Here is a 16,567-nt window from a genome sequence, read left to right on the forward strand (position 1 = left end):
AAACAGTGTATCATTTTTTAAAATTTTTATTTATTTATTTTTTTTGATGTAGGTTTAAATTGTTGGTAGTTCGCAACCCCATCTTCTCTCAACTGTTTTCAGTTTTCTTCATGGTCTACTATAGTAATGAATGGACATCAGTGAATGATGTAAGTGTGTTTTGTGTGTGTAGCTGTGTGTCTGTGTGCATTGCTTGTAGTGACTTTATTAACGTTATCACAAGATCATCACAGTTATCAAGTTTCCATGCCGTGAGCAGCTATATTTCAACAAAGTGGGTTTTGGCCGTTGGCGTCTCATGTAACAGATCCCATAGATGGAAGTGGAGAATCAAAGAAATAAAAGTGAAGGAAGGAAAGAAAAGAGAGGTTGAAAAGATGAACAAGGGGACACGTCAGTGTGTATTGTGTGCGGTGTGTCTGGCTCCAAGACTAGACGCCAGGTCAGTCTGCGAGCACACACGCACCGGCAGTGATGCACGCAGAGTGTGTTGATGTCTGAGGCAGAGGTAACCCTACACCTGCAGAGGAGGGTCTGTGGGCGTCCATGAAAGGCTTGGCCAAGCTTAGGAAGGCAGTCAAGAGGGCAGAGGATCTGTGTGTTTGTGTGTGTGTGTGTCTGTGTGTGTGTGTGTGTGTGTGTGTGTGTGTGTGTGTGTGTGTGTGTGTGTGTGTGTGTGTGTGTGTGTGTGCCTGTGTGTTTTGGGAAGAAGGTGTGGGTATTTGAAGTCAGTGCTGGTAGGAGATCAAAGTAAACATAGTTGTGGTATTGCAGGGTTGTGCCTGAGGACTAGAGCGACAAAGGTGCATTTTTTATTTCATCCTGTTGAAATATTATTATCTGCTTTTGAGAGAGAGTTGCCCTTCTGTGCTGCAGATTCAAAAAATGACTCCCACCAGGCATGTAGTGTTTGGTGAGGAAAAACACTTTGACACATGTCTTGGTCAAGATGTAATATTTGACTTGGAAGTTCAGTAAAAGTTGAAGAGGTGCATCTTTGTTGGGGAACTTTAATTTGAATTTCAACTTTTGCACCTGAGCAAATTGAAAGGGGTTTGAAGTAGGACATCATCCCTCTTGCCACCACTGGTGATGACATTTACAGTTTGATGTTACTTAAGGAAAAATTGTAAATCATTTTTATATATCAGGCATCCTCCATTTAAGAGTGAAACTGGATTGCATTTATAGGCAGCTGCCTTAGTAAAACATACAAAGACCCCAAATCATTCATCGGTTTTACAGTTGATGGTTATGCTGGTCTGTTGCTGTTGTTTACACATTGATGTCAGTAAAAAGTATAAGTGTAAAGCAGTAATCTCAATATGGACCAGACATGGTATGACTGCCTGTAGTGTATATGTTTGGATGTATTGTTACCCTGGAAATAGACATTACACTTCCTGTTAAATCACCTGTAATTCTCCTTTGTTCATGTTGTTTTTTGTCCAGGTCCTGGACCACTATGAGAGGGAAGGTTTCCACTTCCTGTCCAAGGTTTTTAATTCTTCCCACTCTTTCCTGGAAGACCTGACAGGGCTGACATTGTTACACCAGGAGACACAGGCAGCAGAGGTAAGCCCCACCCTCATATGCACCTGCGCTAACAGGTAGAGACATGCACACACAAAACCTGCTTCACTAAGAGACACAGATCACACTGTCAACATATATGTGTGCACATGTACACAATGCCACAGTCAACGCACACACAAAACAACACACGTTTAGTTGAGCGTTAGTGTGTTTGTATTTTGTATAGCGTATTTCTCTAAACCCAGTTCTAGAAAAATGGCCACCAACTGTTTATCTCGATGAAACAAGTCTAACTACTCTTTGCAATATAGCAGCAAAATTTGCTTAAAGTTTGCACAATGTTCGGATGGAAACCCACCTTATGATGGCCGGCTTTTCTCACCACTTCTCAATGTGGCCATTTGAAAGGACCAAAAAAACACTTCTGATCTCTGACGTGGCACATCTGACAAACTAATGCTGAGATCCCACAAACAGGCCCTCAGCCTGCTGGAACCATGACCTGCTTAAGTGGGCTGAATAACTGGGCAAAAAAAAAGGCTAGATAGACCTCACCATGGACCTTCAGGAGTTGAGTCAGTTTTATGACCCTGCAAAATCCATACAAAATTTTTCATACCGTTTGAAAACAGCTTTGTCTTCCTCTAGAAGGTCTTTCGTAACAATTTAATTAGCAGGAGTTCTCTAATTAAAATTTTAACACGAGCTACAGTGTTTTAATTCAAAGGCAGGAGATATTTTTGTCCTGTAACCTTCCTCTAATTGTTGTGTTGCCATAGTACCTCACAGTTGTTGTCTATGGAACAACGAGCGACATAAAGTTCCAGCAAACATCCAGAATACTTAGTGGTGGAATATGGGTGGTTTTCCTCAAGACTCCCCTCTGACATGAGACAGAGGGAGTGGAGGGAAAGACAGAAAATGAGCGTGTGTGGGTGGTGGGGGTTGGGTCTGGTCCTGCCGAGCTGTGGGAAAATCCCACGTACTTTCTCCCCAAATGCTACTCATAACACACAGATGGAGAAGAGAAAAGCATGGAAGCAAGAGGGATATGAAGGGGGGAAAAAAAGAAATGTAGATAAGAGAAACAGTGATGGAGGAGAAGAAAGAATGGCAGAGGAAAGAGGACAGGAGATGAAAAAGAGCGAGGAAAAGTAAAAGCCAGTGAAGAAGAAAATCGTTTCAGCTTTGTTTTTGTCCCTGTCTTCTTTCCTACTCTCTCTCCCTCCCTTTGGCCTCCTTCCTTTTCTTCCTCTTTATGAGTCATCCCCTCTCCTGCTATCAGTCCACCTCATTCCCAATCATTCTCTCCATCCCTTGTGCTTGTTCCTTCTCCCCCCTCTCTCTCTCTCTAGATAGATAGATAGATAGATAGATAGATAGATAGAGTGCTTGAGATTAATAATGTTGAGTCAATATTGTAGTGTGCAAAGAGTGAAGTGATTAGAATAATAAATAAAGTGGTGGCCCAATAGCTAAAGTTTAGTCCATGAACAGTTCACTGTTAGCAGGCCTGGCAAAAACAGATGAATAGTACAGTCTGACAGCACCCGGCAGGAATTACTTCCTGTATCGCTCCATTACACACCGAGGTTGAATAAGTCTGTTGCTAAAGGTGTGCTTAAGCTCGGCTAACATGTTGTGTAGGAGGTAGGAGGCGCTGCCCAGGATCGCCAGCAGTTTTTGCGAGCATTCTGTCGTCAACCACCTCCTCTGGTGTGACCAGCTTGGATCCAGTGACAGACCCAGTCTTCTCTCTGAGTTTATTCAGTCTGTTGGCATCCTTTGCTGTGATGCCTCCTCCCCAGCAAACCACAGCAGTTGGACTATGTGGAGCATCTTGTGGCATACATTAAAAGACCTGAGCCTTCTATTCATCCCCCCTCTGCCTGATATAGTGTGTTGAAGAGTCTGGCGCAGGTCCCTTTCTCCTCAATCAGAAGATGGAGAGATTGTTTTGATTGCTCAGCCCACATAGCGCCAGAAGTCTTAGCGCCTGTTTCCTGTACACAGATTAGCTATTCTGAAAACTACTGCTCTTGGAGGACGTCCCTTCAAGTTTTTTTTTTTTTTTTTTCCAGTTCCAGGAAGGGACAGAAGTTATTCCCTCGCTCGTGAAAGCATATTATTACTTATTTCATGCGGGAGCCCACTAGAAACAGGCTTTTGGCTCATTTCAGGTCTTCACCCATATTTTAAGAAGTACTGGCCTGAAATAATGATAATTCTCAATGTAAAAATTAGGGGTTTAAAGAGTCCTTTTTTATGTGTATATATTGGAATTGTATACAGCTATGAGTCATCATTGGATGACGATTATCACTCCCAGTGGCTTTTTTAATGTTAGTTGCTTTGAGGAGGTTTGAGTTTTATCTATATTGTGTAACGAGAGCTTTTTGTTGTGACTAACAATATTTGCCTTTTTCCTTTATCCTTACTTAAGAAGTTAGACGTACTGTAGGTTTGTGATTTTTAAACTGTCAGCCTAAAACACTGTGGCACTCGTGATTTATTACAAAATGCTCAGGCATGGGTTACAGTGGACTGCAATGTTTTTATTTTCCTCAGTTGTTATTTTTACAATGTTCTCGTCTTTCGTTGAAGCATTTTACTGAATTCATTACAGGCCATGTGTATAACCTATGTGTTTTTGCTCGTGCAAGTGTGTGTAACCATTCTAAACTATAATCTACGTCACCAGATAGCAGTACTATGTACTTATGGCCTATTTTGGGCGAGTTTGTAACCTGAGAACTACTTTTTATGCGGTCACCACAGGGTTTTGGGGGAGTTCAAGTTCGGTAAAAGTTTAGACTGTGTGTGCGCGTGTGTGCGCGCGTGTGTGCGCGCGTGTGCGCGTGTGTGTGTGTCTGCGTACGTGTGTGTGTGTGTGTGTGTGTGTGTGTGTGTGTGTGTGTGTGTGTGTGTGTGTTCACGAATCACTGTGAATGGCTTCTTTGTGAGATCAGCCCTGTTGAGATTTCAAACTCTGGAGCATGGCAGGGTGGAAAATATACTATGAATCTGGCGTCTGGCAAATTAGTTGCATATATCTGAAGCTTTGTTGAACATTTGTTTTAGTATGCAACATGCTGTACCTTTGGCCTCATGAGACCATTTATTTCTGCGGTGAGGAAAATCTAACTTGACAAATGATTTTTAAATATTTATGACTTGATCTGTACTTGTACTTGATTTTTTTTTCCCCCTTTGTTAGTCTATAATTTGGTATGGCCGGTTTCTCTTGTGTGCTGCAGTCCTTGTAACTATAGTGTTGCCTCCACTATTTGCCAAGGGAGAATCTAAGTCCTCAGTATACAGAGAATGAAGCGTTTGTTTGTCTGACAGTGTCTGAAACCTCCTTTACCTCCACACTTTAAAACTTGTGCAGCAACTGGCCAGTGTGCAAAGGTGTGAGAGTAGGCAGGGTTTGAACATCTCCCTTGAGCTCTCTTTTGTTTCCTTTTTCATTACTTTTTGTGTATATAACCGAGAGCAACATAATGAAGGCTTTTGAGGCTGTAGAGGCTGACCAAAAGTGTGTGCAGTTTTCCCAATTTGTACAATTCATCGTGTCAAGGCTCCAAAGACATGCAGCACACCAACACAAGTCACAGAGAGAGATTAGGAATTCGTTGTGATGCAGCCAAGAGGCTATACAAGCCCATTCGCACCGCCTTTGAGTGTAGCGTCTTGGAATAGGTATTAGCACGTTGTTTGCCTTTTGAATGCCACATGTGCATGTTTTTCTCCAGCCACTTTTTTCCTTCATTTCACTGTTGGTAAGTCAGGAGGCTGATTAAATGTAACATTATAAACGTACTTAACATGAAAGTACCTGTTCCCCAAATCCAAGTATCGCCCAACCTGCATTACATCAGCTCAAAACCTGACGCCTGAGCTGAAAAACCTCTTCACCCAAGACATTGTGCTAGTCTATCTATCAGACAGGTTAGCTTAACTCAATCTCAGCCTATATCTCAATTCACAGCCATTTTGATAAGCATTTAAAACATTTCAAACCAGGCGACTGTGTCATAGCGCAGATACGTGTTAGCATGTCAGAAGAGTATTGTGTTGGCTGACTGGTCTTCCTGAGTGTAACCTCACTGTGGAGGGCTGAGCCTGAAAGGAAATGAGTGTCTGTACAGGATGCCGTATCTCTCCTCTGACGCCCACCCACTGTCTTTTGGCTTGGCAGATTAAGTTATATAAAATACTATACATATTCATCCATAGAGGCACATACAGGGATCAAGCTAATCCGTATAATGCTAGAAGACAGAGAGCAAAGAAGATGGACTTTCTTTTATTATGACCGCACGATATCAAAGGGCTAAACGATAATGAAAACCCACACACAATTCTTATGTGGTCCCTTTTGCTTCATCACAAATGTGATGGCTTGGTCAAGTTATCATGTATGGTATGAAATCATACAGTAATTGTAGTGAGGGAAATGTTCCATTACGATATGTTATGTATCATTTTCTCACATTAAAGTTTCTCACATTAAATTATGAACTAAATCAGAGTTCGATCAGGTTTGTATTTGTTGTTTTACCAGTTCTTTTAGGAAGCAGGATTCTAGGGACGTAAAATCCAGCTGTGAGATGTCACCCTACAGAAAATGCCCTACGTTTGTTGTTAAAGAAATATGACCCCATGCTGCTAATAACTAACTCGGATTAAATAACTTCAGTGAGTATGACAAAAAGGTGTGTGATTACTGTATAAGTGATTATTTTCGAGGGCTACTTTGCTCGCCCCCGACACATGATATCACAGGAACCCCATGGTCATTGGTCATTCTTTATATTATGTCTTCCTATCGTCATTTTCAGTAAGCGATGCTATTTGCTTGTGTGTATTTGTGTGTTCCCACACACATTAATCTCTCCGACAGCGAATGCCCCAAACAGAGGATGTGTGACCCTCTCAGTACAAAGAGTCTTTCTACAGAATTCATGCTCCACTCCCTTCCCACCTACTCCAACTGGCACTGCCAGTAAGTCACAAGATAGAGACGTTTGCGTTGAACTTAGAGAAGAATGTGTCACTTGTCACCCCGTCCTCTCTGGGTTCGATCTTGTGACATGAATTTTCTCATTCTCATTTGAATACAGTGACAGCTCCTCAGTTTTTCATCAGGGGGTTTTCATAACAATTTAATGACAAGATTTTCTCATCTGTAAGGGCCACATAAGGAGAAAAAGTGCCACACTTCATATGATTTAGTCGCACTGGATTTAGTACAGAACTGGGTAACATAGAGAGGGTTTATATTGTGGATTTAGTTGTGCAAAAACAATCTAGAGGGTGTAACCTGTGTTTTTATAACATCATCCTCTCACTATTGTATTTTGAAGTGAAATCATTGTGAAATTACCTCAATCCCTACTTCATTATATGGAACCTTCCTGGAAATTGAAACTTATAGGACTCCTTGGGGTCTGAGGCCCCCACGATTAGAGAGCCATTTGTTTTTTAGCCGTTACCCCAGATATGCAGGGTGACATATCGTGAGTCAGTGTCTTGCTCAAGAAGAATTCAACAACAAGACACATTTACAGTTGGGAGGATCGAACACACGATAGATAATTGAGTTTGAGAGCAATCTCTCTGCCGTTTACTAGCTAAATTATTTGGTCTTTACCAGATGATGACATAAGTTTGACCTGTACTTGACTTCCCACCAAGATAATCTTGGTCTTGATAACAATCTTCTTTCCTCTTTTGGCTTGATTCCAGTACACAGTGTTCAGTAACAAATAGTTAGTCTGTGCACCATCAGATGCCAAAAATTATCACCTTGAGTCATACTCGTGCCCCCGAGGAGCAAAGGTTACTCAACCATCCACGGTCTGCTCTGCTCTGCTCTCCTCTATGTGAAACAGTGTGCTGACGGTAAAGATGATTTTAGTTACACTGGCCCACCACCCAGCAGCTTGGAAAACATACAAGTGGGAGCATGTACACACACACTATCCCACACAGTCACATGCTCACACCACACACACACACACACACACACACACACACACACACACACACACACACACACACACACACACGCATTTACTCCTGGAGCGTCAGAGGGCCCCATGTATGTCAGAGCTTTATCCAAACACAGCTACGGTTGCTACATGCTACAATTATTACCAGATGGGCTCGGGGAAAACATATTAGGTCTGCTTTTTCATTAGCACACTGCACACTCGCCTGTGAGACAGAGAGATGGAGAGAGAGAGAGAGACGTTTCAAAATGTGTGCTTAATTTCAAATTTTAAATTGAGCGTAACTGACTGCTCGTCCCTAATGGTTATATATTTCCATTCCCATTTATTTCACAATAAAATGAAAAATAATTTTTCAGTTGCTATGTTGTCAAAACATGAGTGTTTTATGTCTGTTTATATCAACATCCCACTCTTTCTTCTTCTTCTTCTTCTTCTTTTTTTTTAGTCTTGCACTGAGTATTCAATGAGACCAGTTTCTATTCAATGAGATGTAATTACAAAATGTGATCAGGCCAACCCTCCAAATAAAACAGTGGTGCTTCAAGTTGATTCATTGATTCATTGATGTATATTGTTATATTCATTTTTAAAAAAAATAAAAAAATATCTAGCTCCAGCTTCTAAATCAGGACATGCTTTGCTTTCTATTCTATCATTATGAATTGAATCCCTTTGAGTTTTGAACTAAAATACAAATCAAACAATATGAAGATGTCACCTCGTGATCTGAGAAGCTGTGATGGGCGCTCTTCACTCACCACTCACAGACTAGATCATAAAAAGGTGTGTGGGATTAAAACACGCTCCTCCTTAGCACCCTCTTTTCTTTCCCTGTAAATGGGGTTGATGGAAAAGCCGAGCAAGCTTCAAGGACAGAGTGGAGACTAGTGTCAGTTCTGGATTCTCTATCTTGCTTATGTCTCACGTCATGTCCCTCTTTTTAAAACTACGTCCTGAGCCAACATCTCGTTCCAAGCAGAAACCACAGAAGAAACTAACAACTCAACACCATTTCTTAGGAGTTTTTAATTGATTTACGGTGTGTGTGTTAGAGTAAGACATAGTGAGAAGAGAAGGCGTTTTGTATCCAGTTTGGCACACAGTAACCAGCAGCTGTCATGTTGTATTTTCTTGGAAAGAAATATGTCATTTGGTCCTAAAATACAGGCAATGTTCTTCGAAAGTTAGAAAAGTTAGTTTAGTTAGTTACAAAAAGTGATTGTTAATTACCACAAAGATTCCCCTGAAAGAAACTAAGGAAATATCCATTCATTATTCATTTATTATTGGAAACCTTATTCCTCCTATATGTTGAAATGTAAGCTTTCGAGCTGACAATGTATACAAGACTCTTGGTAATTTAGGTCAGTTAATTAGAAATAAGTCATTTGAAGAGTACCAATTGAGTATTGTTTAAATTTGTCCCGTATTTTAGTTCTTTCCAGGGAATTATTAGGAAATATATTTTGACTTTACTGACTCATAAAATACCTAATATTATCATTTGCATGTGTCTTCTCACATACTTCTTGCATGGCGCTTGTATTTCCATATGTTAATGATAACATTAAGAGGACATACATGCACATACATGCCACTGTCATCATGTATCACTGCTCCCTAAGCATGTGTGTATTTATGTACCATATGTATGCTAGCTATGCCTGCTTGACATCTATTGCACCACTAATTATAAATGTGTGCTCCACTTGCAGGGATGCATGTCAGCTATGTACAGACACATCACACCTCCTTTCCTTCCTTTCCTACATAGTTTTCTATGCACATAAACGCTCAACACTATACATAGTTAGTTTAAATCTCCCCAGTTCTTTACAGGCTAAATTCAGAAGCTTTGTGTCAGTCAGTGGCTTGACTTATAACCTCAGTTGCTAACCTTCCTAACCCTCTCCTGAGTGTTTGAAGGTTATTCTCTCTTTGTGTGTGTGTGTGTGTGTGTGTGTGTGTGTGTGTGTGTGTGTGTGTGTGTGTGCTTGCGTGCTTGCGTGCGTGCGTGCGTGCGTGTGTGTGTGGTGGTATAGATACATGTGCATAATTCTTTACCTGTAAACTGTCATGTTGGTTTTTGGTGTCTCCAGATTTTAACTAACCTCTCGTGGGATCTTCCCAGGTTAAAAATGATCCAACATTTCTTTTGTCATAGAGAAATATGTTTTAGAAAATCTCTTTAGAGTGGGACTCCAAGGGCTGCTTAAAGTATGTGATTCTGCAGTTACTACACTGAGTACCATGCCAGCAGTATTAAATAATATTAATTTTCCCATGTTTTTATGAGTTTTTTTTTTTTTTTTTTACTGTTCTGCTGCATTCTTTTTTTTTTTTATCCCTTTTTCCAACTTCTTACAGACCACTTCTTCATCAGTTGTCTGTGTAAATCACTGCAGCAGAGCTTCTGTCCAGAGTCATATTTTTCACTGTGTACTCAAACTACATAAACACAAATTCTTTCCTGGTGGACTGATGTCAGAGTGAGCAATAACAAACAAATACAAAACAGAATTGAAAATACTTGGCATCACTGATAAATAGAACAGAGAAAGATATTCCTTCCTTATGGTTCAAACAAAGCCTATTTCACTCCATCCAGTCACCATGTTAAATAGCAGACATTGTGTGTCAGGGCAGCCACTCACGCAGGACTTAGGTCAGGTGTGACAGCTTTGTCATCTTTCCTTTAATGCCCGTACCCTGCCTCTCTGTTTCTGTAACTGAGGTAATATGAGTCTCAGAGCTAGCAGAGCTATTCAGTGTTCCCCATATTACAGGCTGCTATCTTCAGCGAAATACCAGTTAAACATAAATAGCCAGGATATATACAGTACATATTGAAAAAGTATAAATATTTAAATATTGTCATTGCCAGTCATGTATGTTGTCCTGTTGTCTCATTTTCTTGTCACAATAAGTAAAGTATTCCTACTTGTTTAGGTTTGTAATTTACTGGATTACCTGTTACCTTACATCTATCTCCTCTTTGATTTATTTATATGTAGAGTTTTTTTTCTTATGGCTTGTCTGTACAGTATGGACATAACTGAGATAAAAAAAAAAACAAAAAGATGAAGTGGGAAAGTGTGAAGAATAGCAGGTGATAGGATCTAAACTTCTTTGGCGAGCACATTACTCCACTGTACTTGGACACTACTTTGGTGGGCTGCATATTATTAATACACTTGTGCACAGGGCTGGAGCCGGTGAAGGGGTGTTCTGTAGGTGGGGGGCAAAGGGGACTCATGGCACCCAGGACAGCTGTCGCACATTTTGAGTGTAAAGGGGCCCATACAGTATTACGAATCATCAATCACAGGGGAGTTATTTTCATAAGACATATTTAGGACCCATAAAGCCAACTTTTCCTTCGCTACATGGGAAAACTTACAGCGGCCCAGCTCCTATACATGGCTTCTGCTCCCTGGCGCCAGTCAGTCCGGAGTGATGCCAGCTGGCCGTATGCATGGACAGACAGACAGACAGACAGACAGACAGACAGACAGACAGACAGACAGACAGATGACTGGGTTGCGACAGACTGAGTAGTAGTCTTGTCGTCCCTGTTTAGCTCCTACTCTTCTTCCTCTTCGGCAGCTTTTAAGGACTATTTCTGTATCTGTGTCAGCGTTGCACTTTTAGAATGGACTTTCACTTCCGAAAGCGCCCCAAACCCCCACCCTCCCACTCACTTTACCACTCACTTACGTATCATGGAGATCATTTTTGTGAAAGAGGCTTATCATCTAAAGTAGCTCAATATGAAAATGCATTCTTTCACATGGACTTCTTGATTTAAAAGATAATGACTCGCTGATATCCCAGACTTTGTAAGTAAAATTCTTCTCAGTGTGACAAATGGTTGTGGTTTTAAAAGATGTCAGAGTCTATGGGTGTGACTTTTTTATTTCATTTGTTTTTTACCATGATCATGGTAAAAACCCCAAATCTTTCATTCATTATCATTCATTATTTTTTTATGGGGGAAAAAGGTGACATCTATTTATAGAGTCGGATGCCTAGCAGGTGATTTCTCATGACGTACAGCTATTGTGTTTCAGGTGCTTCAGGTACGGGTCTGAGATCCAGGAAGCCCAGTTTGAGTTACAAAAATCAGATGCCAAAAAACTTGACAACAGTTTATAATACTGTATCATGTTCACAGTAGTTTTATTCTCCATTGAGATAATCTCAAAGTAAACGGTGGAAATGCAGTGTTAATGTTACAAAGTAATCTACGTGCAATGAGGTTTCATTGTCCAGTTCAGCACCTTGATCTCCCGCCGCAGGAAAAGCTGAATCATTTTCACAGACTGTGTAACAATCACTGTCACATAATGATACGTATAACTGGTCAGAGCGGTATTTAAGTACGAAGTTTCATTTTGATCCACTCTTGTTAAAGTTACTACATTGGACAGAAACTCTTTATTTCTCAACAGGGTTTTTATTACTGTGCTGACATGCTGCGGTAGACGTATTGTCTCATTTCCGGTTGCTGGCGTTTCTGTTGTTTACATGCTATTCAGATCATAAATATCAGTTTATGTTACATTTTATTACATAATTGATGCTTGTATTTATTTTTAATGTTATTTTTGGTGAATTTAATGGCATATTATTTTATTTACTGAGTCATTTATCTATTTGATTTGCCAGTTTCAGTTTCTTCCATAGATTTTCAGTCTGCAGCGCTACAGAAAAAAAAGAAAGTATCAGCATATCTAGGACACTTTCAAGATAGTTTGATGAAGTTTGTAGATGCCAGTGGTGAAAAATGTAGGATGTTTACCTCACTAACTAGTTTATTGAGGTCAAGTGTGCCACCTGCATCCCTCTGTGTATGGCTGGGGAGGTGATAAATCATTTCATTGAAAGCTCAGGAAGTGAATGTTATCAGCATGTGAAGCACACATTGTGTCCTGTTGATGTTCTATTGTTTGATACACTGCAAACTAACTCACTTGATGTATTTAAGACTGTCAGCTGAGCACAGAGCGGGTAATAAATGATGGCCAGGAATCCAAGCAGCCTAAATATATAGTCCTATATATGAAGCCTAATTTATAAAGTAACATATAGACGTCCCACTCTCTTTGTCATCACAGCCACTTAAAATCCCTTTCTTAAAATTAATAAATAAATGAATAATAAAAAGATTAATTATTAAAGGCTACTATATGTGAACTGAATGACTACTCACTTGAGTCCTATCTGAGTGCAGGACTGTTTATATCTCTGTTCCCGGTTCAGCTAATCTTTGATACAGAAAAACTCTGCAGCTGCATCAAAGACATAGATAAGAACTGGCCCTCTGTGTGTGTGTGTGTGTGTGTGTGTGTGTGTGTGTGTCTGTGTGTGTGTGTGTGAGAGTGTGAGTGTGTGTGTGTTTGTGTGTGTGTGTGTGTGTGTCTGTGTGTGTGTCTGTGTGTGTGTGTGTGTGTGTGTGTGTGTGTGTGTGTGTGTGGATCTCGTATAGGCTGACTCTGGCCTGCTTGGCTGGTCACAGGTAATCTGCCCTGGAGCTCTGGCCTGAAAAATGAAACACACACACACACATACACACACATACACACATGCGCACACAAACACAATGTACATCTGGTCACAGTGCCAGTTCTTATCTTTTTCCCCTGATGCTGTTCTGCCCAGCACATGGAGGGCAGTGATAGCATCGAGCCTCTGGTTCAGATAATTTCTCTTTCTCTCTCTCACACACACACACACACACACACACACACACACACACACACACACACACACACACACACACACAAACAGAAATAATAATAATATGCATGTTTACATTTGTGTTTATACTTTACACTGCGTGTGTGTGTGTGTGTGTGTGTGTGTGTGTGTGTGTGTGTGTGTGTGCGCCCCTATTTCTCTGACACACAGAAACACTTTTGCTCTTGTACACACATGTCTGTAACTGGCATGATTTCCTCTGACCTAATTTTCCAGTCGAAACAAAAGAACTCTAATTAAGCTAAAAAAAAAAATAGAAACCTGCAGGTCAGCACAGACTGAATATGTGAATACAGTGTCACACTGAATATTGAAACCATAAGAAAAACTTAAGCAAAACAAAGCCAGTATTTGTTTTTCACTATTCAGGAACATCTGCGTGTGTGTAGCCTATGGAGCCTCATGGTTCCTAGTAGTCCCAAAGCTCCTGGCTGTATGTTTTCTCTCAAATGTTGAAAATAGTTTTGGTTTATTTGATCAACAGAGGAACAATGATTGTGTTCTGTCACAGTTACCATCTCTGAAGTGTTAAAATGTTAAGTTTTGGCCGTTCTGTGAAGAAGTTGTTGTCAGTGATTGATTCGCAGAGTGAAGAAGTCTTTGTAATGAAAGACTGTGAGTCTCTGGTGTTCTTAGCATCAGATCAAAAGATTGCCTCCACTGTGGTTTACTAGGCACTTTGCCTTCTTTTCTCCTGTGAACTCTGTGTGTGTGTGTGTGTGTGTGTGTGTGTGTGTGTGTGTGTGTGTGTGTGTGTGTGTGTACACGTCTGGGCATGTTGCTTCATAAAGATTGGTTAGTTTGAAAGTCGTTTTCTCGCAGTCCCTTTGAGAACTCGGATCTTTTAAAACAACAGAGAGAGACAAGGGGGGGAGATTGTTTTGATTTCCTAATTCTTACTCTCTTGAAGGGTGTTTGTTGCATGCGTGAGAGAGTGTGTATGTGTGCAGATGGATGCCTGAATGTGCATGCGTGTACTTGTGCATGTGCCTTTGGGGCCCTAGTTGTGCTACTTGTATTTGATTGCTCCTCTGACCACACGTCGGTACGTCAGTTGGCTTTGACTCACAGTTCTAATTAAACCAAGGGCAGGTCTGAACTGGCAACACACACACACACACACACACACACACACACACACACACTGTCTCTGAAGTTGATCTGTTATTGCCATTCGCTTAGTTCCATCCTCAGAACGGTTCATTAGTTTCTACTGGTCGCACACACGCACACACATGATAATGCTTCACCAAAGGCAGCAGCGACTAAAGTAAATGGACGCTTCAAGCTGTCAAGAACTTTTGTTTCGTTTTTTACAGTAACTGTGATATGAAGAAATAAGCTGTCATCTTAATTATGGACGTAAATAAATATAGATAGTAAAAACTTGTGACATTTTAACTTTGTTTTTTTTAACACGCATGAAGAACTTATATGATTATGAAACCCTTGTATGACTCAGAAACTTTGTTGATAACCCTCTCTAGTATACAGGAAATGTGTCAGAGGGAAAAGGGGGCCCACGGGGAGATGCAGAGGAAGAGGGAAGGGAAGAGGGAGATGGGTACCGACAGATTAAGTGAGAGAAAGAGCAGAAAAGCAGAGCGAGGCTGATGGAACAGGAGAGTAGCCTCACTTTTAAAAGAGAAAGGATATGTTAGTTGTTTGACAAAGAAAGTAAAAGAGCGGCACGTAAGATGAGAGGGATTCATTCTAAGAAAATCAGCAAAGAGTTCAGAGCAAAGCAGATAAGAGTTGCCCCTTGAAAGGGCAGGAATCCTGGGAAAGTGAGAGCAAAATTTCTGAATATTTAAGAATAAAAAAAAAACCCCCAAAGGACATGGGGGGGGGGGGGGGGGGGGGTTGTCCTGAAAAGCAGGGCGAGCAGTCAGTTGGTGTCCCAGGAGAAAGAACAGGACCCAGCTGTTGCTCCGCAGGCCACCACACCCAGCTGAGAGAGACTCCATTTGTTGTTGTAGCTGGCCTTTATGACTCTGAGAGAAAAGTCTGAGAAAGGGGTGGTGGTGGTCAGGGAGTCTGACTGACTTTTAGTAAAGAAAAAAAAATAGGGAAGAGAGCAAATGCCTGCCCTTTTATTAGGAAATGGGAAAAGGAGGGAAAAGAAAGGAGGATGCTGCCTCACTTCCTGGTTCGCTGTTTCTCTGTTATGACGTTTGGTTCCAAGGTTTGCTATCTGGGCGAGTGTTGTGGGTGTCGGTGCTTTGTTTGATTACCCCAAGACTCAGGAGTTTATGAAAACACATCCAGGGGACATGACCTCAGCTGGGACCTGCACACTATCGCAGTTCCCACCAGAGCTCCTCTAAACCATCTCTTTTCCTCTTTTAACCGGTGTCAAATCACTTTCACTCCCGGCCGTGTTATCCCTCACCCTCCCTCTGACGTTACTTTTCTATGCCCGTCTTCAACCTTCTGGCCCTGTTAGGGTTAACCTCTCATCTCCTCTGTCAGTCACCCTTTCCCCTTACGTCACTCTGGTACCTCCCACCGCTCTCTGCTTCCACATTTTAATAGTTCAATGTATATTTCAGAACATGAGCCACAGGTGAATCACGGTGGTGGGGCACATACGGTAGAAAAGTGGTTAAAAGTCCTCAGTGAGCAGCGTCGTTTGAGTTTGAAAATGACTCAAAAACAGGTGTCTATTATGTGGAATTTTACACACAAATACAGTGTGTAGCACTATGATGTAATACCAGATACTTTTTATGATCGATATGGATTTATTTTTATGTGCTCAGTGTGGGTGTATGGGTCAGTTTTTCTAACCCAGAGGACAGAGCATGTGCTGCTGAGAGGACAGGGCAGGGCAGGTTAGGTTAGTGGGTGCACCTCCTCTTCCTGTCTCCACCCATGTCCTCTTCCTCTTCCTGTCTCTCGTGCACACACACACACACACACACACACACACACACACACACACACACACACTAGCCCCTTCATTTTGTTCCCCCCTGGGAGCAGTGACCCTGAAACAACTGCAACCAGAGAGAACACAGAGGATCACTGAAAAAAGTGGAAGAGCACAAAAGATCCTTTAAAAAAAGGGGGGGTCATTTAGAGTTGAGGTTAGAGGTTTGTATTATTGATACCCTGAGTTACTGACCTCTGATTACGATGTTTTTTGAAAGGAAAAGGGGCATTAAGTGCATGAAGTTTGGGCTCCACAGGATCACTTGTGTAGTAGTCTGACAGCAGAGACAACAGGGAGAGGCAGTACAGTTGTTCAA

At 41.3% G+C, this 16,567-nt stretch overlaps 1 protein-coding gene across 2 annotated transcripts in view; it reads left to right on the top strand.

Annotated features, from left to right (window-relative positions):
• The window catches only part of atg7 (ATG7 autophagy related 7 homolog (S. cerevisiae)), a 56,517-nt gene that overhangs the window by 28,494 nt on the left and 11,456 nt on the right, over positions 1-16,567 (top strand). For both annotated transcript variants that reach the window (XM_023426816.2, XM_023426814.2), the window contains exon 18: positions 1,453-1,575. In XM_023426816.2, coding sequence (XP_023282584.1) covers positions 1,453-1,575 — 123 coding nt within the window. The remainder of the gene's footprint in view (positions 1-1,452; positions 1,576-16,567) is intronic.

Source organism: Seriola lalandi, unplaced genomic scaffold (genome assembly GCF_002814215.2).
Source record: "Seriola lalandi dorsalis isolate HSWRI2012SDOR001 ecotype SW California unplaced genomic scaffold, Sedor1 jcf7180002054840, whole genome shotgun sequence".
NCBI lineage: Eukaryota > Metazoa > Chordata > Actinopteri > Carangiformes > Carangidae > Seriola > Seriola lalandi.